The following is a 27,686-nucleotide window of genomic DNA, read 5'->3' as shown; positions in this document are numbered from 1 at the left end:
TCCGATATCTATCATTGTAAGAGGGATGATTCAACATTAAAGGTAAAAGCGTTTTATCAATTATTTTTTCGGCTTCCCTCAGCAGACTGTCCTGTATTTTTTTAAAAAACATTATTTAAACCAATTTTCTACGTTAATCTGCTTATTAAATTAACGTCTAATTTTGCAATTTGACCAAGTACCACGCTCAATAGCGAAAGATATAAACTATTGCCCACGGGCGGCTACTATAATTTCCTAATTTTGTTTATTAATCTAAAATTTCTGAAACATCCGATTTCGAGAAATTAGCTCAGTATTCGAGTTAGCTTAGCAGATTCTTTTTAATAAACTATTATTTGATCATCATATATGGTCCATTGATTTCCTCAGGCTGCTAAGTTTTGTTTGTCGTTTTAATTTTCTGCTTGACCTCTTCAGATATTTTTGATTACACTTTTTATGGATCTTGGTGGTTGAGAATTGTCGTAAATTACAATATAAATATGCTTTTGCGCGATTCAGTGAACTATGAGTTAGTTATGAGGTAGCAGTCAGCCATAAGCTGCAGATGATCAACCAAAGTGAAGATAATCAATCCAAGCAGGGGAATCTTGATTCGCAAAGCGAGCCAGATAAACTGGAAGATGTGGTTGTTCCCACGGGTAGCCAGCCCGTGTCATCGCAGTCTGGTCGTAGCATATCTTTTCTCCTACCTGCAGCCAGTATCATACCAGTTGAACAACCTGTCATCAGCCCAACTTATCAGAGACTATCTCAGCTTGTGATCTACAACGACGTTGAGTCGTACACTAAGCTTGGAAATGCAGAGCTTGAAAACGGAAATGTTGAAAGCGCTTTAACGGCCTTTTTAGCGGCTTTTCACCGCTCTGCATTATTAGATGACAAAAATATTTTGAAGATTTGCTGTCTCAATCTTGGTGCTCTTTATATTTCTTTACAGAAACCGAAAAAAGGTTTAAATTATTTGCTACAAACAAGTTCGTTGGGAGCTTCGAATGAAGTAGACTTCGATCTGAATTTCAACTTTGGCCTGGCTTACGAAGCTTTGCACCACACTCAGGCTGCCATTCATCATTTCAAAATTGCCATTAGACATCTAGACGTTGGCGATACTTCAAGAAATGAAGTGTATGCTGAAATTTGTTTCAAATTGTCAAAGCTATTCAAAGAATCGAAGTTACCAGAAACTGCGATCAAATACTGCCGGAAAAGTCTGGCTTGCTATGAAGCTTTAGACAATAAAGACAAAGTGCTGGCTTGTCATTTTGCTCTAGCAGATTATTTAATTGACAGTGGTACCACCAATGAGGCTTTAATATCACTAGATGCTTGCTTCCAAATTTTGGTCAATGGCGACTCCAAAGACGGAAAACCCAGGGGTATGTTTGAGATAACTTTTTTAATAGCCGCAAACCGATAGCTGGGTCTATTATTGGCCTGCTTTCTCTTGGTTTTGTACAATTTGAATCAAAATACAAATTTTGAATTGTATTATGCTCTTAAGATGTGTTCCAACTTTTTTGACCTTTTCTTCTTAATCAGAATTCAAATCAGAGTAGTGATTTCAATCACGCTGAAGTAGTAAGAAGAGTGAGAAGCGAGTATTATTAAGGCGTGACATTTTTGCAAACAGATTTTTAGCTTTGAGAGTGATTTTTTTCTTTCACGTGCCGCAATTTGAATGCGGTTTCCGCTGTTTTCTTTTTCTCGACTACCACTTTTAAAAGGTGACACGCGTTTTCTAATAATGCTTAGTTGTAGTTGTTTAAGGCCCTCAAAAGGCAGCTTATGCTTTTCAAGACTTAGAAGCTATTTGTAATTTTAAATAAGTGATTTTTATAAGTCTGCCCTTTTTGTGGTTCTGTTGTTTTTGTTATTTAATTTTTCGATGATAGGTCACAATTGCTTTCTAATGAAATAATTTACTAATTTGTTCGGAATCTAACGGAAAACAGGATTCTGTCACAGTAAAAACAGGTTTTTGACATATGTTATTTGTAATCTTTTTAATTTGGCTCTCAGTTGTTTTCTCTAAAGTTCACGTTTGCTGCCTAACCTCCCATTGTGTGAAGGTATTTGGATTTTGATGTCGTTGGACATAATAACTTCGATAAACCTGTTTTTCCTAAAAGTGAAATTTTAAAAAAAAGTTGTCAATTTTTCGTGTTCTTTGGACTTTTGTGGACGTCTTTGTATGATTTGTTTATTACCGGAGCTATTTCTTTTCGCAGTCTGATAGTGTTGTAATCAGTTTGTTCAATTCTTTGAATTGTAATTCAGGAGAGGTCCTGCTATATTTTTAAAATTTCGTAAAGATTTTTGTTACGACCATATGACGTCACAATCATTTCAAATCTGCTTTTTTTTCATTCGTTCATGCAATTTCAACTGAATTGTGTGCGTTGCCTGATTTTTTCCTCTTATTTGAGCGAATTGTTTGTTCGTTCGCGTGATTATGGTTTTGGTCACATGTCACTTACCTCACTTTCTGAATTTACTTTTTTGCACTTTAATTCAAAGAGATAAGGTCTACTGATGTCATGGATAAATTATTACACAATTTCTCCCTGAATATATTTGATTGAATTTGAAAGAGATTAAATTGCTAGATTGTCATTGGATAAAATTATGTAGTAACTTACTGAAAAAGTAGTAGAATTGTTGTTTGTAGAAGTTGATTGAATACTGCAGTTGGATCGTTTGGAAGATTGTAAAACAGTTGGATTATTTGGAATGTTGAATATATTAGTTGAAGAAATTAGTTGAATTGATTGGGACTCTGCATCGAACCAGCATCTGAAATATATATGCAAAACAAACAGTTTATGAATTGAGTATGAGGCATATAAGTTAAAATAAAAATCAGAATTGGTGATAAAGAAGGTCCTTTGCAAAGTTACGTTGTAAATTCGATTAGAACAAACTTACATTTGATTTATGTCATAGATAACAGAAACTGCTTCTATTTTACAGACAAAACTTGCCCTGATTTTTATTCGATTTTATCTGGCCTCGGTCTTGCAAACACAACGATTCATTTATCACCCCAATTGGCTTTCAAATTAGACTAATTATATTTCACGATTTCTTTGAAATTTCAGAAAATTCTTATTTTCTTTGTGTAGTTTATATAGTTATGCAATTTATCAATGTAACCCATAAAAAATTAAATGTCGAAATTTCAAAACGTAGGGGCAAAGTTCTTTTTATTGCAGATAGCCAAAATATGATTCAAATTCTTTATCACATTGAAAATTCAGATCAACTGAATATTTTGATTATTACCCCATAACTCCAACAATTTTCGCAAGTACAATTATTCATTCACTCAACAGATGCCTGTATTAAGCTTGAACCAGTCATAAAAATTTCGTCGAAACTTGATTTCTCATAATAAAGCAAAAAAAATATTGATTGAATGGCAGCGGACGTTGCGGCAGCAGCAACAGCAATTGCAGCGGCTATCCGGGGTGTAGCACCTACTGCAGTGCCACAAACAGTTAACCTTCAACCTTTCAGTGGTGGTCCACTTGAAGATTTTAGAATTTTTCGAGAGCAATTAGAGAGCTCAATTGAACTTGCACAAGTACCAGCAATTGGACGCGTTGGTTACCTTAAACTACACCTCCAAGGCGGTGCTCTAAATTATTTCCTTGAATTACCTGATGCTGAACGCAACACGCTAACTAATGCGCTTGCAAGTCTCGGTATCTCAGTGCAAATCGCGTGGAATTGTACAAATTGAAATACCAGGATGGGAAATTTAACCAATCCAAAGAAACTCCAGAGGATTTTCTTACTGATTTGACTCGATTGGCAAATGTGGCTTTTGCTAATTCAGGAGGTAATGATTATTCAGCTGAGAGAACACGTAGAATTCGTGACGCCTTTATTACTGGTATGCCGACACATACGCATTGAACTTTTAATGCAACCGGACACGACTACGGTTACTGATCTCTGCTCTGTTTCAAAACGTTTAGTTTTGAAAAGAATTCTTCCCGATGAAGAAGCTAGCACAACTGGATTTAATGCAATAACACAAGGCCCAACATCAACCAATCTTGCATCAGCTATTAACAGTTTGACGAGAGCAAATGAAAATTTGGCAGCAGGTCAACGAGATCTCAGTAAACAAATGAACAGGAGGAATTTAAATTTGAACAACCGGAGATTCAATAATGGTAACAACAGAGGAAGATATCAGAGAGGAAGATACAGCTTCCTTCAACCATTTAACAGACAGAGTTTTCAAAATCAGCAACAACAGTACAGTGGTTCATATTATCAACCAGTCTTTCAAAATCAGCAACAGCAAAATAGTGGTAATTATTATCAACCAAGGTTCAGAGGAGGCTTCTGGAACAGAAGACCTGGATTTCGTTTTAACACACCTTTCTGTCGCGATTTAACTAATAAAGTTAATGCAATCGTATGAAGAAAGAACAGAAGTTAGATAAAGACATACAACAGGTTCTACAATGGTTGAAAAACAATATAAGGCCAAACGTACAGTTCGTACGACTTACAGAAATACCATAAACATTTTGGTCGACTAATAGTTGACAATGGTCTTTTATGCAGAAAATTCTTTGATCATACTGGTAAAAACTACATAAAGCAAATTGTGGTACCAAAGCAGTTACGATTAGAATTGATCTATAGAATACATAACTTTAAAATGACAGGTCATATTGGAATACAGAAGACAATTCGTGAATTTAGACGGAAATATTATTTCCCCGGCTTCAGTGACTTTCTAATTCAATAAATTAACAACTGTTTAAATTGTCTTCAAGCAAAATCACCAAAACACCAAGTACTACAACCTCAACTATCTCCAGTTAGTTCAATTACAAGTATGCCAGCGGATATGTTACAGATTGACATAGTAGGACCGTTACCAAAATCTGGTGGTTTCTCATACATTCTTACGGGAATGGACGTGTTTACTAAGTATATGTTTGCCCAACCACTCACTTCAATTTCTGCTGAAACAGTATGCAAATACTTAATGCAGTGGTTTATGCGACATTCATATATACCCACTTTAATATTGACTGACCAAGGCACACAGTTCACTTCAAAAATGCTGAAAGAACTTTCAACACTACTTGAATTCCGACTAGAACATGCTACATTCAAACTTGCACAAACTATAGGAGTAGTCGAGAGATCACACGGACCACTAAAACGGTACTTGAAAATATATGAAAATCAAATACAGCACGACTGGCACAAGTATATAGACCTTGCAGTCTTCCAACATAATACAAGTTACCACTCTACAATCGGTTGCCCACCAAGCTTAGTTTTCCATGGACAAATACCATTAAATCCTATAGACCTGAGCTTTATTAATGCCAACATTCACTAACAGAAATGTAACTTCGACTACATAGCAGACGTGCAAAGTAAAATGTCAACACTATTTGGGCAAAATAAGCAAGCCTTGCTGAAAGGCCTTAATAAATATCGGGATTATTACGACAGAAAAGCAAAAGCAGTTCCTTTGAAAGTTGCAGAATATTGCTTACTTTTAAGCCAAAAACTGTCTAATGAACATGAGAAAATTGGCAACATGCAATGTGAATGGATGGCTCTTTACAAGGTAGAGAAAGTTTTAACTAGAAGTAACTACCTTATAAGAAAAGTTGGAACAAATCACACTCAAATTGTTCAGAGAGTTAGACTAAAGCCAATAAAGCCTCAGTACACAGTACAAGACATTGAAGTAAAAGAGGAAAACTTTGTTGCTGATCCTTTGGTCCCTGAAATTTTGCGAGAGCCTGAATTGTTTGATAATTGTATAGACGAAGCCCTTTATAGTCCTTGGAATGAAAATAGAAAAGTGGTAGTTCAAACACGCATTAACACCAAAGATAATACAGTTCGTGAAGCCCAACCGAGCACTCCAGATAGACAAGTTCAACAAACAGAACAAACACCAGAAATACAACAATCTAATGAATCTTCACCCTTACAATTTAACACACCAGATTCACAAATAAATGAAAGTGTTTCGCCTAATTCTTCGGATAGTAATTTTAGAAGTCCAACAACAGAAAATCAATTACCAGTACAATCTCAGAGCGCAGTACTCTCAGAGCCTAACGCGCCTGTTTCCAACTTAGCTCGTTTAATAGCTGAGAAAAAAGTGGAAAGACAGGCTGGAATTGCACAACAGTTGCCAAGTTCAACGGTTACACTAGCAAATGTAACAAGTAGCCGAAGACCTGAATCACCACAAGTTGCTAACAGGGTCTCAAGGTACGGTCGCGTAAGGAAACAGACGCAGCATTTTTCAGTCTACTTAACTACTCGTTTAGAAAACTGAACTTTCTTTCATAATTCCTTCTCCCTTACTACATTCTTATCATTATCTTTCTCTTAAAACTTACAGCCCTAGGCGATTCAGATTACAGGCAGCTCAAAAGCGCTCAACATCAAACAAATTCAATTCCAATGAATGAAATTACATGCAAAATCGGTAAAAATTCAAATTTGCCTTTAAATCCAATTTTTTCAAAATTTTTACAGGAAAATAAAAAATTCCGCTTGCTAAGCGTTGTAGAGCACGCAGTTACCAATCGTTTGATACCATTCATGATGCTCCAAAGTGAACCGCGGCCATAGGCAAATTTACTTTTGAAAATATTTACCTTTTAAGCCAATGTCGATTGCTGAATATTTAACTCAGCACGACATTTTATAACAGACGCATTGAATAGAGACGCACTGTGCCAGTCGATAGCTGCTCCAGTTAGTAGCCCAGTTGTTTCACAGCCATACACAGCAGTACAATCTCGCATTATACCGTATTTAATTCGGCGCTCCATTCGCTCTAAATGTTATCCTAACTTACTACTTTTACTTTTATCATTTTACAAATAATTTCCTAATTACCATTATCCTGGTCTTTCTTTTCATTATACCACGCTTCTTGGTTGGGGAGACGAAAGCTCCGCTGCCTCTTTTTAGAAGGCCCACTTCTTCGACCACGTTTACTTTGACTACTGGAAATACAAATTGGCTGATTGGAATTATTTAAAGCAACTAAGTGTTCAGTAACGCCAGTGTTTATATTCAATGAATTATCACGTTGAGTTGCCCATTCAGGAGCCCCACGTGGACCCTGAATTTCAAGTAATCTTTTATATGTTGTGCGCCTCAAGCCATTTCCATAGAATTGTTAAGTTTCTTGCGCCCGCTGAATATCAGTCACGTTACAAGCCTCCCAGCCAAGAACTAAGGAAGGCCCAATTGTAAACGTTAAAACTGTATGAACACACAGCGCGGGCTGGCATAAGAAATGTTCAGAACTTGGAATCTAATATTTGAGTTTATTTGCTGACTCAGCTGAAAGAGCAGAAGGACCGGATTTTACAAAAAGAATAAAGTTATATACATTTCGAATGCGTTTTTCCAGCAACACAGATTTCAAACCACGCTCACAAAATATAAAGAGTTTCTTTCCACAAGGCGTATAAGAAATTGAATCTTTGCCCCCCGTTTCTATATGAGCTTCGGTGAACCAGGAGTTCCACTGATAAAGGGCGTCAAAATTCGAAAAGGTCAAGTTTGATGGTAAATTGTAATTAACAAGTGAATCCATAGTAAAGCTGATACAACTCGAATAACCTTTTAATTTTGACTCGGAACACTGGTTTTGTTGATAGCACCTCGATTCTCTGTTTGCCTTTTTGATTTTGGACGGTAGCGTATAACAATTATCAACTAAGCTTGAAAAAAGATTAACTCCTTGTGATTCGCTAGCGTCTTGCAGGAAAGACCCATTAACTTGCAATAAATTATGATTTGATAAAGCTACTGGATATTTTACCCATTCACCATCGATATAATGAGCAAATCCTTGATCGATTAAAACTGATTGAACTTGTTTCCAGTTTTTGGCTCCATTTACATCAATTATGGGTACAGAACGCCAACCCAGTAAATTTAACAATTTATCGTTACAATATTCGTTTCCAAAATTCGTTATTTCATTATATATATATATATATATATCATCGGAGAAATTTCGAGTAGACATTCTTATCTCAAAAATCATGTACCTTGATTACTCAAACTTAAAATAAAAATATATGTTAATTAAAACTCAATTAACATCTGGCCATTACACCAAAGGCAACTAAACACGGCCAACAGCAGACGCAGAGAAGGGCACCCACAGACAACAGAGCAACCCAAAAGACAGTTTCACTTTCATCACTTGACACTTCAGGACAAGGGTACTCCACAGAAGTTGTCTCGTAGACAACTACACCAGCTTCCAAGAACACCATTTTAATATGGCAACACAATACATTTAATTCTGGCGATATTTCCTTTTTTTTGTACAAGCAGAGCAGAACGTACAGAACAAAAGAAACATGCAGAACATAAAGAGCTTCATTTCAACTGAAAAATTCTTACCTTTTCCACATGAGTTTAAAACTATACATTAACAGAAGCACATTATTTATTTCATTAACATGACCCCTAAACAGACAGGAAACTATATTACTTCAATAATTGTTAAATCTTAAGTGCAGTGCGCCCCCTTTTTGCAGAATTCTTAGCTCATTTTGCAGAAAACAAAAACTAGTTCTTATTGAAAGCACTGACGTCAAAGAAAGTCAGTTGACGTAAAATCGTCATACATGTTTTACACCTCAGACAACATATTTTCATGCCTTAAGCACTGACAAAAATACTGGAAGAACACTTTGAATCAAAACTTTGAAAAATTTTCATTGTCGGTATCCTGGGGATCAGATCTGAAATTAAGTAAAAAATTAAACCGCGACAAAAATAGAAAAATTATTATGCTTGATTATGTCGAGACAAATTTTGCTGAAAAAGTAATCACAAATCACTATTTAATAGAGAAAAATATATATCAGGTTATTTTATCCTACAGGCAAACAAAGACTTCTCAGATTGGCCACCTGTGAACTTAGGTAAGCCCTGTTAAACCTCATTTTGATTAGAAAACAAACAAAAATGATTTCCTTGAAATACCTTCTCTTTCTATTAGTAATCGTTAAATTATGTTATAACAACAGCGATGACTCACAAAAAGGTATAGAATTCATGTATCAACAAAAATTGTTTTCAGCAGAAAAATTTGTTAACATTCAATTTCTGGTACCATTTCCTCGATTGGACACAAAACTATATCAACAGTTGAAAAACTTATCACTGCTCTTAAACAATTCTTGGCATCAATATGAATTTGGATGTGATCTTAAACTTATGAAAACGAACGAAAGCGACTTGACTTTCACTAATTTGATTGAACATGTTGAAAAACAACTAATTGCAGCTCAAAACGATTTTGAAGATATCAAAGACCAAATTTACAAAACACTTAATGAGAAAAACGAATTGGGACAAAAAACTCTATCAAGACAAAAACGAGGACCAGCTATGCTTGCATTTGGAGGACTAACAGCAGTCTTTGCTGGTGCAGGCATTGCTTGTTCACTGGGAAGCATTTTTGGATCATGCGGAGGAACAGATCAAAAAAGAAGACATTGACTTTGCTTTAACTCAAATAGAAGAAAATAACAAGCGTTGGATTGAAATAAAGGGGAAAATGAACAAAATGTTCATAATTGCAGATCAATTAAAAGTTGTGAATAATTGTCAACGCAAATTTATAGAAACTCAGAAAAATCACTCGGAAGTTCTAACTAAAGCAGTTTCGCTAATTCGTAATAACTCTTGCAATCAACTTTTCTATGCACGAGCAATCAACTTTTCTATGCACGAGATCAATTGTTACAAGTTCAGACAAATTTAATTGGATCCTTATCCGCTCTCTTGAATGAAATTAAATCATACAGAACAGCAGTCTTTAGCTACAAGCTTACAATTTTAAATTCAGTTATGACAATGGTCAATAAACTAATACCAATGGCGTTACTTCCAAGAGCAGCTCTTGAGGAAATTCTTGAAGCAGTAGTAATTTGGCAGACAAAAGCAAGTGAATGATTATCTTTGGCATACCTACAAATCAGCTCTTAACGTATTACGAAACAAAAATTCTCAGAAATGTTGACGTAGTGGAGGATGGAATGTTCTTCAATTTGGCGATTCCGTTTGTGACAGGAGCAACTGCTCTTAACCTTTACAGAGCTATACCAGTTCCGATGCCCAACGAAGGAACTGATGGATATGCATCGCAATTTGCTATCGAATCGGACTTTATTGCTATAGCTGAATCGGCTCATAAAATCGCTCTTCTATCGCAAGATGAAATTGACAGGGGGGTAGGGTCAAGCAGTTTTTCTGTTTGCATTAATGGCTTCTCGGTTGAAACCAATCACGACACATGCCTAGGATCACTTCTGATTGGCAACCATTTTATTGGTTTACAAAAAATGTGATATAAAAACAGTAAAACTGCCAATAAAGGAAAAAGCTCGAAACATTGGCAATGGAAAGTGGATGATCACTTCGGCAACTTCTAATTTTGATATGTATTTGAGCACAATGAGGAACAATGACCCACTGACTCGAACAAAACTCGTAGGATGTCAAGTGTGTATAATACAACTAGAGTGTGGAACAAAAATTGAAACGACCTTTCTTGAGATCAGAGCTGACATGTTTTCGTGTCACAATGCTACAATTACACGCCTCGACATAAGTCCGACTGATCCACTCAAACATGCTTGCAAAAATACCAGTGATTGACATTTTGCCCCACATGGCAACAATAGCACAAGCGCGCCAACAATTCATTGAAGATATTCAATTGAAAATGTCACAAGTGCCTGAGTATCAACGATTCTCGTTCGATAAACTCGATGAAGTCGCAGAGCCGATATTGCGTGATATGCAAACAGTTCGTACCAGTCTAAGTAACAAGTTCACACAAACCCATACATGGAAAATGTCAATCATTATTGGAATAGCCTCATTCATAATATCAATGGTTTTACTTTTTTTCATTTACTTAGTTCACAAGTATGGAAAACGCTATGCGAAACTGATGAGATCTGAAAAAGGAATAATACCTCGACCAGTACTAATTGTTACCGATGATGAGTATCAAATTCTTAACATACACCCAGAGTGTAGAATGTTGAAAGAGAATGTTGTAATTAATCAAACTCAATTAATGTCTGCCCTCTCATACAGTGGAACCGTTCAACAAACTTCTGCTCCTCCGATGGACATGAAGTTTTTTTGTCAACAGTTGACGAACAATCTTAAGCAAGTCTAAATGAATCAGCGAAAAAAACTTATGACATAATTAATTTTCACAATTGATTAAATGCTTATAATGGTTGCTGCTAAAGTGCATGATATACAAATTGATATTTTTTTAGAAATTTTAGATAAAATTTTATAAACTACTGATGGAGTAAAATTATTAAAGAGGCGCAGTGTCATGGATAAATTATTACACAATTTCTCCCTGAATATATTTGATTGAATTTGAAAGAGACTAAATTGCTAGATTGTCATTGGATAAAATTATGTAGTAACTTACTGAAAAAGTAGTAGAATTGTTGTTTGTAGAAGTTGATTGAATACTGCAGTTGGATCGTTTGGAAGATTGTAAAACACTTGGATTATTTGGAATGTTGAATATATTAGTTGAAGAAATTAGTTGAATTGATTGGGACTCTGCATCGAACCAGCATCTGAAATGTATATGCAAAACAAACAGTTTATGAATTGGGTATGAGGCATATAAGTACTGAAAGTGTGTCACTGTATTTGAAGCAGTTATATGAGAGCAGCTAATAGAAGCAGCAATAAGTTATACAGATTCTTAAGCAAAATATAACATCTCAGCGTTCAATAAAATTTTTTTGCTCTGCTTCTTTACTATTTTTTTGAGACTGCAGATCTACAAAGCTTTTGCGGCTATAATCTGGCAATCTGCTAGCTATGTTAATGCGATTTTTCGTACATCCGACTTTTCATCAGCTTTTTAATTGCTGTCATGCCGCGTTAGTAGTCTCTAAGTATAAGATTTACCAAAACTGTTTTGAGTCACCTCCCTCCCCCCTCTCAGTAACACTCCCACCTCTCCATAACACTCCCCCTCCCTCCCCCTCTCAGTAACACTCCCCCTGTCTGTAACACCCCCCCCCCCTCTCAGCAACACTCCCCCCACTGACGTCAAAGTCAGAAAGCTATCGAGAGTACGGACAACCGTTGTGTAGTCTTTTTTGACTTCCGTTCCTTGTGGACAGAGAGTCGAAAAACTACCAACACAAATTAATAGAATCTAAGGAGCAGTGTACCACGACGAGTTCAAGATAATGGCAAATTGACGGCTGCTTTCAAAGTAAATGCATGTGTCCAACAACCCAATGTATTCTCGGCTAATCTACTCTGTATTACAATTGACGATACGCTGGTCGCTCGACGGAAACGAGCAGAGAATAAAAGCAAAATGACAGGTCTTGACTTTGTTTACAACAACGTTTTAGTCGGTCAGCAATTAATACAGTCCGAAAAAGGCTTCCTTATTCGGTACTATTCTATCCTTTCTTTACCGACATCTGACTGAAGTGCTTCTTCTCAGCGACATCAGACTGAAGTGAAATGGATGAAGTGATTTAATACCAATGCGCTTTGCTGATGAAAATGCAAGACTACTTGGGCGCTCAATCTTTTGAAAACTGTTGCCTGAAACTCTTAACTCGACCTACAAGCATAGATTGTTAAAAGCTGTTCAAAACCTGTAATATAAACGTTCCCTGAGAAGCGAAGTTAAATACCGGCGTTGGAAGCATTTAGGCCTCGCATTAATTGACATATTTGGAGTTCCAAAACTCAAGTTCCGAAACTTAGAGTGCCAATTAATAGAAAAACTTCACTGCAATCGACATTGATAATGTTGCTATAATCAATAAAGGAGCCAAAGAAACGCTCAATAATTTCTGGATAATTTCAATGTTTTCTACAGAATTATAACCCATGAAATCACCTCCATTAAATTTTTGCGTGCTTGGTAACCTCGTTCAAAACAATACCAAAAACGGCGGTTCTAACATAAAAGAAAGTCAACTTTGTTAATAATGATTTCTGCTGAAGTATTGAAAATAATGAAGTTTGCTTTTGCAAATGCATCATTAACTATGTTTAATTTTGTTCTATTTTAGAATATTCGGATTCACCCCCTTTATTTCTCATGGAACCGAAAAGCAGAAAAATTTTGTAGAGAGCCGATAAATCCCTCTCTTCTTGTCTATTTGGCACCGGGCTTAAATTTACGCTTTCATACCACTTGTCAAGCTATTTGCCAGAACCGCAGACCTAAGAACTGCTAACACAATATTCGTCAAATCATTGGAGGTCTATTTTCTATTCCGCGTCCTAGAAGAATGTTCTCGAATTTTGCCGGCTTTTCGCTAATTTAAACCCATGTTTTGCCAAAATGCATCATTTGAATAGCGGCAAAGCGATAGCTGAGGCTGTGTTTGGCCTTCTCTTGGTTGTTTCATTTCGTCGTCAAGATTTTTGTTACGACCATATGACGTCACAATCGCTTGAAATCTGCTTTTGTTCATTCGTTCGTGCAATTTCAACTGAATTGCGTGTGTGACGTCATTTTTCACTCTTAGTAGAGATTTGTTTCCTCGCCGGATTAAGTTTTTGGTCACACGTGAGTTGCCTCAATCTTAAAAATGACTTCCTCACTCTGAAATTGACTTATTTTTACTTTTATTATAAGAGATACGGACAAGTGAGTTGTGGGTCTAGCTAACAGAAGCGGCTATACGTTACAGATTATAATTAAAATTTAACATCTCCTTTAATAAAAAAGGAGTTTACTTTTCGATCTGTTTAATTGCTCTCAAACGAAGTTTATGTCAATTATATTAGTCCTGTTGGTCTTTTTTTATTTTGATTTTTCGCTTGACCGATTTTTCGTCTGACCCATTGTTTTTTCGTCCTTAAAAACGGGATAAACAGGTAACGCCCAGCGGGCAGTAAGTTTCATTAGAGGCCATTACCCGCGTATAGTAGTCCTTTAAGTGCTTAGTGTGATGAAGCTACCGGGAAGACCATAGTTAAAGGTCAAAATGTCATTTTTAGAAGTTTTTGATCCCAAAATGTTTCAATTTTTCGTTTTTTTCGTCATTTTTTGAATTTTTTTTTGGACCAGTCTAAATTTGAGGCTGGTTAACGTTCATAGTGGTTTTTTGCAAGACATAATTTTTTTATATGACCTTCTTAGGAGCTATAGGTTTTGGTAATCCAAACAAAAACACGCAAATATATACTTATTTTCACAATTTTGCTTCAAGTTTTTCGAAATTTTTTGTCATTTTATACCAAGTAACGTCTTCTAGTGTTTGAAAATAGGTTATCGTTTAGTTTCTAGTTGTAATAGATTGTTTTTGAAGATCTAACCAGGAATTTTATCTTTTTTTAAACAAAACTTCAAGTTTTTTCATTTGTCATTATTCACGTTTTTCTAGACCCAGTGTTCAGAAAACCTCCTTATAAGTTTGATAATAAGCTACTGCAAACTTTTTTAATGGCCATGGAATAGTTTTCAACTTTTTGATTTTTAGCAATTTTTTGATAAAACTGGCAATAAAATCTCTTGAAAGTTCTTTGTTATTTTTTGTTTGAAAGTCAGGGACCAACTCCTCTGAGGTCTGATAATAAGCTGCTGCATAGTTTTTAGAGTTCATGGAAGAGTAATCAGTATTTATATAACTCGAGTTTTAGCAATTTTTTGATAAAGTTTTAATTTCTTAACCAAATTTTCGGAAAATTATCTTGTTAAAAGTTTATGGATCTTTATGAGACAGTGAAACTATTTAAGGATTGAGGGGATAATGCATTTTCTCTTGAGGCTATGAAATGGTTCTGAAGATGTTTATATCACGAATTTTAGCAAGATATTGTTAAATTTTGCAATTGTTTTCATAATTTTTGAATATTGTCCTTTTATGAGTTCGGCCAACCTTGCTGGCCAACGAAGCTTTTTATGTCTTGCTGATGGGTTACTTGACAGAATGGTTTGAGCATTTTTTTACTGCGAAATGTGGAAACTTTCCTTTTGAATTTTGTACTTTCAGTTTTTCTCTATGATTTAATTAGTAACAAGGCTAGAAAACTGGAAGTTTGTACAGTCGAATCTCATCGTAGAATTTTTTCTGGCTGTCTCTCCCGCTCTGTTGGCTGGGTTTTTTTCCTTATTTTTCTCGTTCACGTTTTATTTCTCGCACAATCTATCTCTTCTCCTTCCTTAACTCTTTTGTTGATGCCGCACTTCAGCTGCTGTTATGTGGCGTGATGTCATCATCTACTACCCTCATTTACTCTGAATTATAGTGGAAATGTTTTATCATAAATGACTGAACTAGCACGTTTAAAGAAATCATTGTTAATTGCTCTCAAACGAAGTTTGTAGCAGTTATATTAATCCATTAATCCTGTTGGTCTTTTTTAATGCGATTTTTCGCTTGACCAATTTTTCGTCTGACAAATATGACTTTTCGTACTCCAAAACGGGATAGACAGCGAACTGTAAGTGCTATTAGAGCCTTTCAGCTCACTAGTCTTCAAGTATGCGATTCACAGAATCTGTTTTGGAGACTTATACTTATGGCGCGAAGGGCGGTTCTTAGAAATTGACCACCCCTACCCCCCCCACCCCCGTTGCCACCCGCATCAGATCCCCGGTGCACCCCCGCTGCGCTCACTTACGCCCCTTCAATTAAGCTAAAGCTAGCCTCACTAAACCGTGCCTAGCTACTAACGAAGTCAACCGCTCGCCGGTCGTTTGAGAGCAATTCGCCCGACGTTAGTCGGTTATGCTTATCTTATTATCGTTTTGAGATTGCAAAAATTGGAAGGCAGCTAATAGAAGCGGCAATAAGTTAAACAGATGCTTTGTCAATATAACATCTCAGGTAGTTTCTTTTACTATCTTTTTGGGACTGCAGATCTACAAAGCTTTTGCGGCTATTTTTTGGCAATTTTCCGGCCATGTTTGTTGTCAAAATACGTAATGCCCTAAGATTAAGAAACATTACATTAGGAGTTTTTAGTAACGTTGAGCGGTAACAGGGCTATTTTGGTTTTTTGTGGATCTTTACAAGAAATGCAGTTTTTTCGGTGCTGTCTTAAAATCTTTTTTGCTCTGTTTTTTATGTCAATTACAGATGATTAGATCCCATATCAAGTTTCATTTAATTAATGACGCGTCACGACTCATCTTTTTCGTAAACTTCTGAGTGATTTCATGGGCTTTTTGCTTAATTTTGTAGTTCCTTTTTTGATTTTATGACTTTGTCTCATTACTCCAATGTCCAATTGGAGGTGGAGAATTGTATGAACTTATCTAATGCTTTCAATTGATACCTTTTAGCACCTAGGACTTCGAATATAGTTGTGAGAAATGTCTGTTTTTTGTACTTTGCCAATTTTTTTAGTCTTTGTCAACTTGTAAGTTGTAAGTAGCTTATTCTCTTTAGTGAAAGTTGCCGCTCTCAATTTGACAGATTGCGTTAAAATTTAGGATAGAAATAAACGGAAAAATGGAGATTTTTCAGCAAGGTTAAAGCGAAATTTTTCAGCAACTTTTTACAGTTTCAAGCCTAAAAATCAACAATTTAAAAATATATGACCAAAAGTTTCCAAATAATAATTTTCGCTGAAAATTTTGCTTAACAAATTTTTTAAGGGTCTTAACTTTCGCTTGTTAAAACTGTTGTACGAACCGTTTTTCTCTGCGCCAAGGTTTTCCTTGGAAATTTGACTTCACAGCTCTCGAAGTAGCAAATGCCCTAAGATTAAGAAACATTACATTAGGAGTTTTTAGTAACGTTGAGCGGTAACAGGGCTATTTTGGTTTTTTGTGGATCTTTACAAGAAATGCAGTTTTTTCGGTGCTGTCTTAAAATCTTTATAGAAATAAACGGAAAAATGGAGATTTTTCAGCAAGGTTAAAGCGAAATTTTTCAGCAACTTTTTACAGTTTCAAGCCTAAAAATCAACAATTTAAAAATATATGACCAAAAGTTTCCAAATAATAATTTTCGCTGAAAATTTTGCTTAACAAATTTTTTAAGGGTCTTAACTTTCGCTTGTTAAAACTGTTGTACGAACCGTTTTTCTCTGCGCCAAGGTTTTCCTTGGAAATTTGACTTCACAGCTCTCGAAGTAGCAAAAGTCGATTCAAAAATGTTAAACTGAAAGCAGAAAATGTATTGTTTTCTAAATTCTAGAGTTGTTTTTGCAAAAAATTATTTTTCATTTAATCTAAACTCACAATTTGAGTATTTTCAAAATATTGAGTCCTAGAGATAAATTTCCTGAAATGAACATCAAATCAACCACGTTCATTTTTGAAAAAGTAAATCTTTTCTGATATGTTTTGTTTACATTCGTTATAATGTCAGAGCAGATAGTTCAAACTAATGTCTTCTGGTATAATAAATACAAAAAATTTGGGTGTTGGAGAGTATTTGGATTGCTTGGTTGAAAAATTTAATACAAATGTTCATAATTGTTTTGAAAATGAGAAAAATATTTTTCTCTTCTCTATTGCTATTCGAAGTGATCTTTTTCAGAATTGGGGCATTTCTGAGAGTAGAAAAACCAAATTGTTTTATAATTTTGAAACTTTTGAAAAAAGAAGAAGTAATTTTCTTTCTTTTTTCGGTTCACACAAAAATTAATAAATTTTCCTGTTTTTCTGAGAATACTCGAAAAACTGAGAGGATCAAAAGGCAAAATTTACTGATAAGCAATGTTCCTCAACGCTTCTAAATAAGATTCTTAAAGAATAACTTCCATTGTTCCTGTACATGTTAGACACAAGTAGGGGCAGAGAGCAAAAAATTGTGGCAAATTTTAAAGTCAGAACAATTCCTCAATTTAGAAAAATCTGCTTAATGTCGTGAGTAGTATATAGCTGGACCGAGGTGCCCGGGGGGGGGGGGGTGGCGACCCACATGTATTAAGATTGGTTATGGCGGTTGTGGCTCGCTTCGGTCGCCCTTGAATTATTTTAGCAATGTATAAAGATAGGAATCAGATATTAATGTATGATATATAAGGATATGAATAAAATTTTGTAAGATTAGTTGTTTTAAGACAGATTCTACATGTATTAAGATTAGGTATAGAATCTACATGTATAAAGATAACGTATAGCTTCTACATGTATTAAGATTAGGTATAGAATCTACATGTATAAAGATAACGTATAGCTTCTACATGTATTAAGATTAGGTATAGCTTCTACATCTAAAATTAGGTATAGTATTACATGTATTAAGATTAGCTATGGCTTCTCACAAGCATTAAAATTAGTCTTAGATGCTCACATGTATTAAGACTGTTCTTGGATGTTCACATAGTGGGATGATTAAGGAACATCCTAATCAATGTTATTTTTAATTAGTCATTGTAATTTTTTTCATCAAAAGGGAAAGAGCTTGATGAGTACGAAATGCATACTATTTATGACGTCACAAAGAACGCTATAAAATGGATTTATGACGTCACAGAAAACAATAACGAAAATTGATCAACGCTACTAAAGATTGAATAAATTCCTGACATTCCTTATAAGGAAAGCTAATTGATATAAGGAGGATGATACGATTAAGGAACTCATTCGATTTGTCCACGTTTAACTTTGAATGAAAAATAAAGCAGCTTTCAAAGTTTTTTTTTCCCGAACGATAGTTAATCAATTACAATGAATACCAAGACTAGTTATACAGTACACTACAAAATTACTCAAAACACTTAAAATCTAATCAGAATCTATCAAGTATCAGCGAAAGTAAATAAAGATGACGGATGTAAAATATTTGAAAGTAGAGTTTTAATTTCAGATCATCAAAGGTTTTGTATGTATTCCATCTGCCTCCACCATTCGCTTTGGATAGAAATAGGAGTCCCTTTTTAGTTTGTTCGTACGTGAGAACTTGATGATTTACTGTTTTGAATCCTCTGTTAGTCGAGGATACATTCACTGCTTCATCCAGTACTTTTCGATACTTCTGCAATGGTCCATCATTATTTTCTTCTAGAACATTCTTGTTGAGTCCCTTGCTGCTGAACTTAGTTTTCTTCGTTCTAGAGTCGTAACAGCAATAAGTTTTGCTACATAGAGACAACATTTCAGTACATCGAAACTCCTCCTTGAATAATCCAGGTTCCCGCTTATCATGTTTCACATGTTTAGGGCAACAAGTTCTCGGAAAAAAATTTTTGTTACAATCAGCGCGAAAATTTTCGACACAGTCATTACTTCGGAGTTCTTTCCAAGTGCTCTTCATTTCGGGACGAATGCATTCATAGAGAATCTCATGAGCTAGTGCCATATAGAGAGTCAGTGTCCATCTCAAGCTCTTCAAATTTTTTAACATCACAGAACTTGTCAAAAAAGTTGTAGTAAAGCTCTAACATTCTCATCTTTGCATACTGAAGGATAAAAAATCCAACAATTATTGGATCACGATGTTCAATTGTGCTTTTCACTAGTTCAACTTCATAGATATCTCTCGAAACGCTATTGAGTCTTCTAAAAAGACGGTTATTAATTGCTTTATGCGTTTTTTCTTCATTAAGATAGAGAGTTTCGGTTCGGTGTGTCGACTTCGATCCATAATCTGATAACCATACGAGCTGTTCCCAAGTAACTTCATAGTCTCAGCAACAACGCTCGAGTCAAGATTTTCATCTCCCTTTCGTCTCGCATCAACAACAGATTGCACAAAATCATTGAAGCACTTTTGTGGCGTATACTCAACAAATCGGTATATTTTAGTACAACGTAGTCCAAGCTTCAAGTAAAACTTCAGTAATGGCGTTATAACTATTCCATTATTTAATTTATAACTCGAAATCAACATTCGTTGTGGTTTCATCAATAGATCGTTTTTTTTTCAGCATACTCTCTCATGAAATCTCCAATATCTTCTCTTCCAACGTTGCTATTTTTGAAAATTGGAGGAAAGTTTGCGAATCGTTCGTAGAGCTCCTCCGGAACTTCTAAGTCACATTGTACATAACCGAATAACTTATCCTCATCTATCCGCTTCAGCAGGATTTCCATGCTTAAGGGTAGTTTGTAGGGAAAATTTTTTCTAACGTGATTTTTCAGAAAAGAGCTCATCTGAACCTGATCCCACCATTCACACTCCCTCATCTCGATAATTTTGTATCCCTTTTTCTCCAACTGTTTTTTCCTTAACTTATCAGACTCTCGCTTCTGGAGACCATGTTTAAGTTCTTCCTCGCTAAGAGAGGGTTGAGCTTCTCTTCAGGGACAGAAATGGTAGTAACATCCGAGAGCTTCGAAAATTGTATTGCAATGTCCACAAAAGCCATCAACACTAAACCAATCAATTTTTTTCTGTTTTCCAGTTGTATAGATGCTCTCAATAGTACAGTCTGGTCTGATTGTTTGATAGTAAGAAATAACCATGTTTTCAAATTTTCTAATCTTGTTCTGACGAGCTTTGAACTTTTGGAGATCAGAATCGAACTCCCACCTAGTATATAAACCCGTTGGCATCGCTTGACACATGGCGAAGGGATACAATTGGCTGGCGTCTATTCCAACTATCGCTTTACAAATGTTGTTTGATGTTCGGATGAATGTCTTGTCTACAACAGCTTTCCTCGTGAAGACAATAGAAGGCCCACCAGTCATTTCACTTCGAACTTTTTCATGTAAATCTTTATCGCTATCGACGAACGGATAAAATTTTGAACTTGTTGACTTGTGAAGACAAATATTAGCCAAATTTGGAAGTGTACAACCGCGCTTCAATATATCAATGTTCCGATTATGATAAAACTCAATCATTTTACTCATTGCAGTCAACGTTGGTACAACGTCTTTGATATTATACCATCGAAGGAAATCACGAAAAGTTTTCATACCCTCCTTCTTCCACAAATCTGCTAAAAGAGTATAATTTTGTTTTCCTGACAGCGGTTTCTCTTTCAGTCCCATCTCCTTTAGGATTATCTTCTCGTCTTTCCCATGCTGTATTAACTTCTCCAACTCAGAAAACTCCTTCTCCAAAGGATTAAAGTTTTTCAGTTTGCTGAAAAATGAGTCATAGGGAGGAAGTTTGTCACAGTCAAGTTTCGTCAACGAATCAAACCATTCATACGGAAAAAATCCTTTTGTCTCCTCGGACTGATATGCTTTCAGAAATAAATCCAGAGATGTAGCTCCACCGAGAAAGTTCAGAATATCGAGAAACTGAATGTCACCAAAACTAAAAGATGTAAATTGGTTTGCCTTCTTTATTACCGTAGGTTGAATAGATCTATCAGTTATTAGATGAGGAATGAGATAAGTTTTGATTAGGTTAAGGTCATATTTTCCACTGTTGAACCCAAAAACTGGTAAAGTGTCAACATAACTATCAAAATGACGCTGGAGATCAAGGAGCTGCTTTTGTTGGAATCGTAAAAAATTTTCAGATGCATTGCTATCTTCCGTTTTGTTACTGATATTTGGTTGAGTTTCGGAAACAACTTGCAATCTAGAGGAAATATCACTCAACCTAGTTTTGATCTCTGCTTCCACCGCCAACAACTTAGGTCTCATGTCCGCTTTGTTTTTTGCTGCTAATGTTTCAAGTTGAGCTACAAATGATATGATGAGACGATTAGGATCTTCTTCGCACAAGAAAATTGGTTCCTTCAACAGATTGGAGAAAATTGAAACAGATACTGGTACATGAGTTCCAATCCATGATGTTGTAGCAGAGCTACTAATTTCCAATGAGTTGTCACATATTGCTTCAAAGTCGAAGACGGCAAAATTTTTGAAGAGGGTACAATCTTCTGGATAAGCGATTGAGAAGTTTTCAAGTTTCTGAAACAATGTTTCCTTTAACGAATAAACACCTCTCGGATAGATATTTTTCACTCGTTCTTTGCAAGTTCGTAAGTGGCGATTAAAATGTCCAGAGTGATTGAAGAAGACGTCACAGCTGGGACAGCGGAACTTCTTGAAGAATTTGTTGATATCATTTACATAACAGATATGGTTGTTATAGCGAAGTAATTTAATGTTTTCTTCATATCGTTCAATGCTTCGTCGAATAAGTTCGCCAACTATTTCACCATCATCAATGGTAAAATCATAGATGAAGATATTTTCTTCGACTAAATTTTCAATTACTGGGATTTGATCCAGAGAAACTCCCATGAAGTTTTCAGGATCACAGTCAGTGGCCGAAACAAAATTGTCAAACAGTTGCATTGCATGTGGTTCAACATCTACGGATCCAAATAAATGAATGGAATTTGCGCGGAATAGACATAAGTTATCGTTATAAGGTACATCATGTCCATTTGAAACCAGACAATTAACTTCTAGGTTTCTTAACAAAGGTTCCGGAAGAACAGAATCCAGGCAACCCAAAGGAATATTTTTTAAGAGTGCTGCAAAGATGGTAACGTTCGTAATTAAAGCGAATCGCCACTTTGAGTTCTGGCGTTCCTGTGTACAGGTTTCAATCAAGTCAAACTTTCCAATTTCACTTTGAAGGTTGAGTAAATCGTTTTTATTGCTCAACAAATGCGCCCTATCCAGAAGTAAATTATTTTCGTGCGGATAATAATAACGGTAGTCGTTGTTCTCTATGTTCTGCAACAGGAACCCCAAAGCTAGGTTAACTTTTGCAGCACATTTGAGATTTTCAAAAACTTCATTAAGTTTTTTGTTGATTTCGTTGGTGTCCAATTTCGACAGGCTGAAGTTGAAAACTTCTTGTCTTCCATGCTCAGCGTGCACATCTACTAGTAAATGCTGACATGCTGCTAATTCCTCTCTCAATTTTTTACTATCTTCATTCAACTGATCAACTATTTCACGGACACGGGTTGTGTTTAAGCTCCCAACTTTCGTGTTAACTTGGTGTATCTTCCTGCGATGAAGCTGCAGCGAGTAGAAATTTGGAAAATCTCTCTGACAAACAACGCACTTGTTTAAGGTGTTACGCTTTTTCGATCCATGCGATTTGGCAATATGGTACGATAGTTCTGCCAAATTTTTTGTTGCAAAATTGCAGTTTCGTTTCTTGCAGTATAAGGTACCGCTAGAACAAGTCTTTCTATGGCGAGCAATGTGATATTTTACTATAGATTTTCCACATTTTTCACAGCTGATCTGTAAATGTCGGTCTTTTGCAGGCATTTCCCAAAAATTAGAAAGTGACTAAATATCGGATTAGGAAAGATAAAATTTTTAAAAAAAGTTAACAGTCAACGTTTCTATAGAAATTCGGTAAACAAGTGGTTCTCCTGTTCCCCAAAAACTTAATGATTTCTCATGACGATAAACAAACAGAATAATTGAAACAATAAGTCTATTTTCTAAAAATGGATTTATCATGTCATCAACCAATCATAACAAACATTGCATAACATTGGAAAGTTCCGTCAACCTTTATTTATTTACCTAATGTCTTCAGAAAGTTTGTTTACAAGCCATAAGGTTGGAACGATTAGTTGTATTACTAAAAATAGATTATATCTTAAGTCGTCAGCCAATCAGAACAAAGGTTACATAACATCGGAAAGTTCCATCAGACTCAATTTATTTACCTAATGTCTTCGGAAACTTTGTTTACAAGCCATAAAGTTGGAACCATTAGTTATGTTACAAATATGGATTTTAATTCAAGTCGTCACCCAATCACAGCAAAGTTTTAAAAACTTCGGGAAATTAAGACAGCCATTATTCGTGTACACAACTTCAACAAATCTGATTTGTTTACTTAATGTCTAGAAAAAATTTATTTGAAAAGCAATGAAAACAACCCAAAATTTACCTCAGGTTAAAGATTTTGGAACTTCGGGAAAGTGCGACAGCTTTGTTTTAATTGCTGAGCTTCGTAGAAACCAGACAGCTATAGTTTGTTTACTTAATGTCTAGACAGAATTTGATTACAAGCAATAAAAATAACAACAATGTAAAGAATTTTCGTATTCGAACGACCTTGAAATTTTGTTTACACCATGTTATCAACTCAAACCCAATAATTCATAGAGGTAATTCACTGTTTACTCACTCAGTTTAGTCTCTTACTATGGTTGAAGCTATGTACGAAAACAGTCCTGAATACTTCAAAAAATTTCAAAAACGATTCAAATACACTATTTGCGACACAGAACCAAAACCTCAAGATTCTGCAATAGAAAATTATGCGTACGGTTATCATTCATCTTCGACTGTTATCGATAGTTGTTTGTTTGGTTCCAATCATTGGCATCTCATTTTTGAAGATGCAGGCCCCAAAGATAAAATTGATTTTTCTTCGTATGCTCCTGCGACGATACCTTGCCTTGTGACTTGTTTTAAAATCCTTATTTTGCCTACGGAGAAAAATTTTGTTGCTCATGGTGCTATTGTCTCTCGCTTACATGTTGCTGTGGAGTACTTGTCAAAATGTAATCATGTTTCAACCAACAAAACTAAAAAACAACTTCCTCTGCCTAATCTTGTGAAAAGACTCTCAACCATTACTACTACCACTTCTAACAAACGTGCTTCTACTATCCCCGATGTGACTGTAAAACGTTTTTGTCAACTAATGCTCGGTGAACATTCTTGTTCTCTCTATCAGATTATGGATTTAATTTTAAGTGGGCAGGGAAGTTTTGTACGTGAGACTTCAGACTATTTAATAAACTTTCAGCTCTGTAAAAATTCTACTGTCTAAAATAGTTCTTTTGTAAAAATATCTTCGTGCTTCCAACTTTGCTGCCCCGTTGTTGCAAGAAAAGTTTTTGTTATCACTTCATTGTATCGATATATTGCAGGTGTTCTCGAAAGTGTTTTCTCAATGGCTCCGACTACATTGTCTGATACAGTCATCTTTCTAACAAATAAGTTTGCTTCATCGATTTTTACTTTGTAGTTTTTGCCAGCTGCTTCACTTATAGTGGCAAAATCATCTTGTGACCTTCGGAAAGAAATTCTCAGGGTAACTCCGCTTACTAATTGTTTTTCGCACGAGAAAAAATCAACAGCTAGTTTTCCATAAAGGGTAATTTGAGCTGATTCTCTCGCAGCCTGCTTTCTTGCATCTTTTAATCCATTAGCAATTGAGCTAGGGTTTGCTTCATACTCATAACCTTGACACTTTAACCAAGTCTTCTTTGCATCTGTGCCGTGCGAGAATTCTGTTTCTATGAAACTTTTGTGAGCATAGTGTCCATTGGCAGAAGAGATTTTTATTCCATTTGCAGAAACAGTGCAGTCAGCAAATAGGGAATGAAGAACATTATTCACAAAAAATGCGGCATCAGTATTAGCGGGATCACCTGCGTCATATCGTAAATCAGTTCCATCGACATTTTGTATTCGGCATTTGATTTCCAAATAAATTTTTTGCAAGTCTATGAAATTGCTGCGATCACCTACCACTTCAAATTCAAGTGACGATCCGGAGGGAGAATAAAGTGGTCCAGTTTTTTGTTCAAATGATTGATCAAAGGTAACAAGCAAAGGCGGTTTTTCAAATAAGTCCAATGAGCTGTGAGTGGCTTCGGAAGGTATTACAATATTAGTTCGCATTTCTGACTCGAGAGAAAAAATCCAGTCGACTTCTTCTTGGCTGTGGTCTTCGAGAAATGATTTTTTTAGTGGAACGTTTTTTGTAGGTTCGAGGTTTAGCAAAGTGTTGTCTTCGACGTCTAATAGCTTGACGGCCTCGTGTTATGCGCGAATGGAGAGAACCACCAAATTGTTTTCGGGCTGTTTTTGCAACCGTGCTTTTCAACGCCTGCTTTGCCGACTTTCGTTTCGTTGCCGCTTCTACCAACTCAGGTACACCCTGCACTAAAAGCTCTCGACCAATTCTTTTGGCAGCGGGCCATATAATTCTTCTTGCCAATGGTAAAGCAACTCTTCCAATACCTGCTGCGAGGGCTCCAAAGCCACTTCCTCTTTGACGATAATGACCGGAGAAATGTGGCATTGACTGTGATGCTTGGTTGCTGTAGTAAGCTTCCATTTCACTTGATTTTTTGAAACTTTAAGCTTACTATCACTTTTCCTGTACCATTAAATGGAATGAGTTTTCCGGCTTCGTTCCTCAACTCCACTTTAATGTTTTGAATATTGTTAGAAAGTATAGGCTTGTAATCCAGAATTGTAAATGTCTTGTGATGAATAGGTGTAACAGTGTTTATGCTGCCGTTTCTTAAACGCCTTTCGGTCTCAATGATTTCAATTACAGGAGCTCTCACGTCTCCAATAATTTGATATTCTATAATGTCTATGTAGACAAAGATTAATTGTGAGCCACAGGTTATATCAACTGGAAAATCACTTTGGTGTCTATTGAGAGTTTTGTGTGATTTGTATCCAATATGAATGTATCCATCATGCGAGTTGTCTTTTATACCCTTGAAGCCGAGAATACTTGGAACTTCTTCGTTTTCAAATGAAAAACCCTCATTCGCTTCGAATTGTAAAACCAATTTATGAGTAATTTTGTCAAAAGTAAAATCAAATTGTTTAAACTGAGCAATTCGTCTGAGTTAATCCATTAGTTGATCCAAGCTACTGTAAATGCCTTTGCGAATTTTTCTGAGGTGTCCACTGCGATTATTTGAGGCGTCGAGTTCAACTCCCGAGTTTTTATAAACGACTAAGCCGTTTGAATTGACGTTGTTGATGTTTGATGGGAAGGATATTGAAGATAAAGCTACTTGCCATTCTCCATCCACAATAAGTGGTTGAGATAACTGGTTACGGAATTTTGCCATTGTGTTTTCACCAAAAACTTCCATTGATGCGTTGGATATTAGGTCGATTGTGAATTCTTTGGCGGGATTCATTTTAATCATCTGCAGTAACTAACACGTTTACTTGGACTAATTCCAGTTCATAAAATTTGCCTTCAATCATAACGTTGTTTGCATCTATAAGATTGTACGTTGGTGGACTCACGGTAGCAATTTTGAATATCGTAAAAACTTCGTCTGTGTAATTTTGTTTATAACCTTTTCTGAATTTTTCGTCGTGCTTTGCAATCCTAACAAGGTCACCTTTTTCGTATTTTGGTTTGTACTTTGTTGTGTTGATTGCTAATGATATTAAAATTGGTTCATGTTTTTTGAAAACTTTATTAGGTGCTAAATGGGTTACCCGGTTAACACGACTGTTTATAGTATTTACAAACTGGGGTAAATCATTAATATATGTCCAAGTCCACTTTTCTTCCAAATATTTGTAAATGATGTTTTTAAGCGATCGAATGTTCCTCTCTGCAAATGCCGACTTGGTTTCGCTTTCTGTTGTATATAAATGAATTCCTTTCTTTTCACAAAATTTTTTGAAATCTCCTTTGAACTCTGATCCCTTGTCTGTCCATACTTTTTCTGGTTGTTTCTTCTTGATCATTTTTTTGAACGCTTCAACAGCATCTTTTGCATATAAAGCTTTCATTGGTTGAACTCGTAAGTAACGTGATAAAACATCCACAGCCACTAACAAGTATTTTACACCGTTGTTGTGTTGGGCAACTTTATCCATATACGCAACATCGACAGACCAGATTTCATTTATTCTTTATGCAACAGCTTTCAGTCGGAAAAAACTTTTTCTGAATTGTCTGTATTTTGTGTACGGGGCTTTCGACTGAAGATAGCGAACAATTTTGTCTCTGGTGAAACCGCTAGCCTTCTTCAAGTTA

The 27,686-nt window shown here is 35.7% G+C and overlaps 1 protein-coding gene across 2 annotated transcripts in view; it reads left to right on the top strand.

Annotated features, from left to right (window-relative positions):
• The first annotated feature begins 317 nt into the window (after positions 1-317).
• Positions 318-27,686, top strand: part of LOC142349227 (uncharacterized) — a 96,648-nt gene continuing 69,279 nt past the window's right edge. The window contains exon 1 of one of the 2 annotated variants that reach the window (XM_075400650.1): positions 318-1,382. In XM_075400650.1, coding sequence (XP_075256765.1) covers positions 551-1,382 — 832 coding nt within the window. In that variant the 5' untranslated portion in view covers positions 318-550. The remainder of the gene's footprint in view (positions 1,383-27,686) is intronic. The other variant, XM_075400651.1, reaches the window with a different exon arrangement.

Source organism: Convolutriloba macropyga, chromosome 11, assembly GCF_964194025.1.
Source record: "Convolutriloba macropyga chromosome 11, txConMacr16.3, whole genome shotgun sequence".
Taxonomy (NCBI): Eukaryota; Metazoa; Xenacoelomorpha; order Acoela; family Convolutidae; genus Convolutriloba; species Convolutriloba macropyga.
This window is presented reverse-complemented; position numbering and strand designations above follow the sequence as displayed.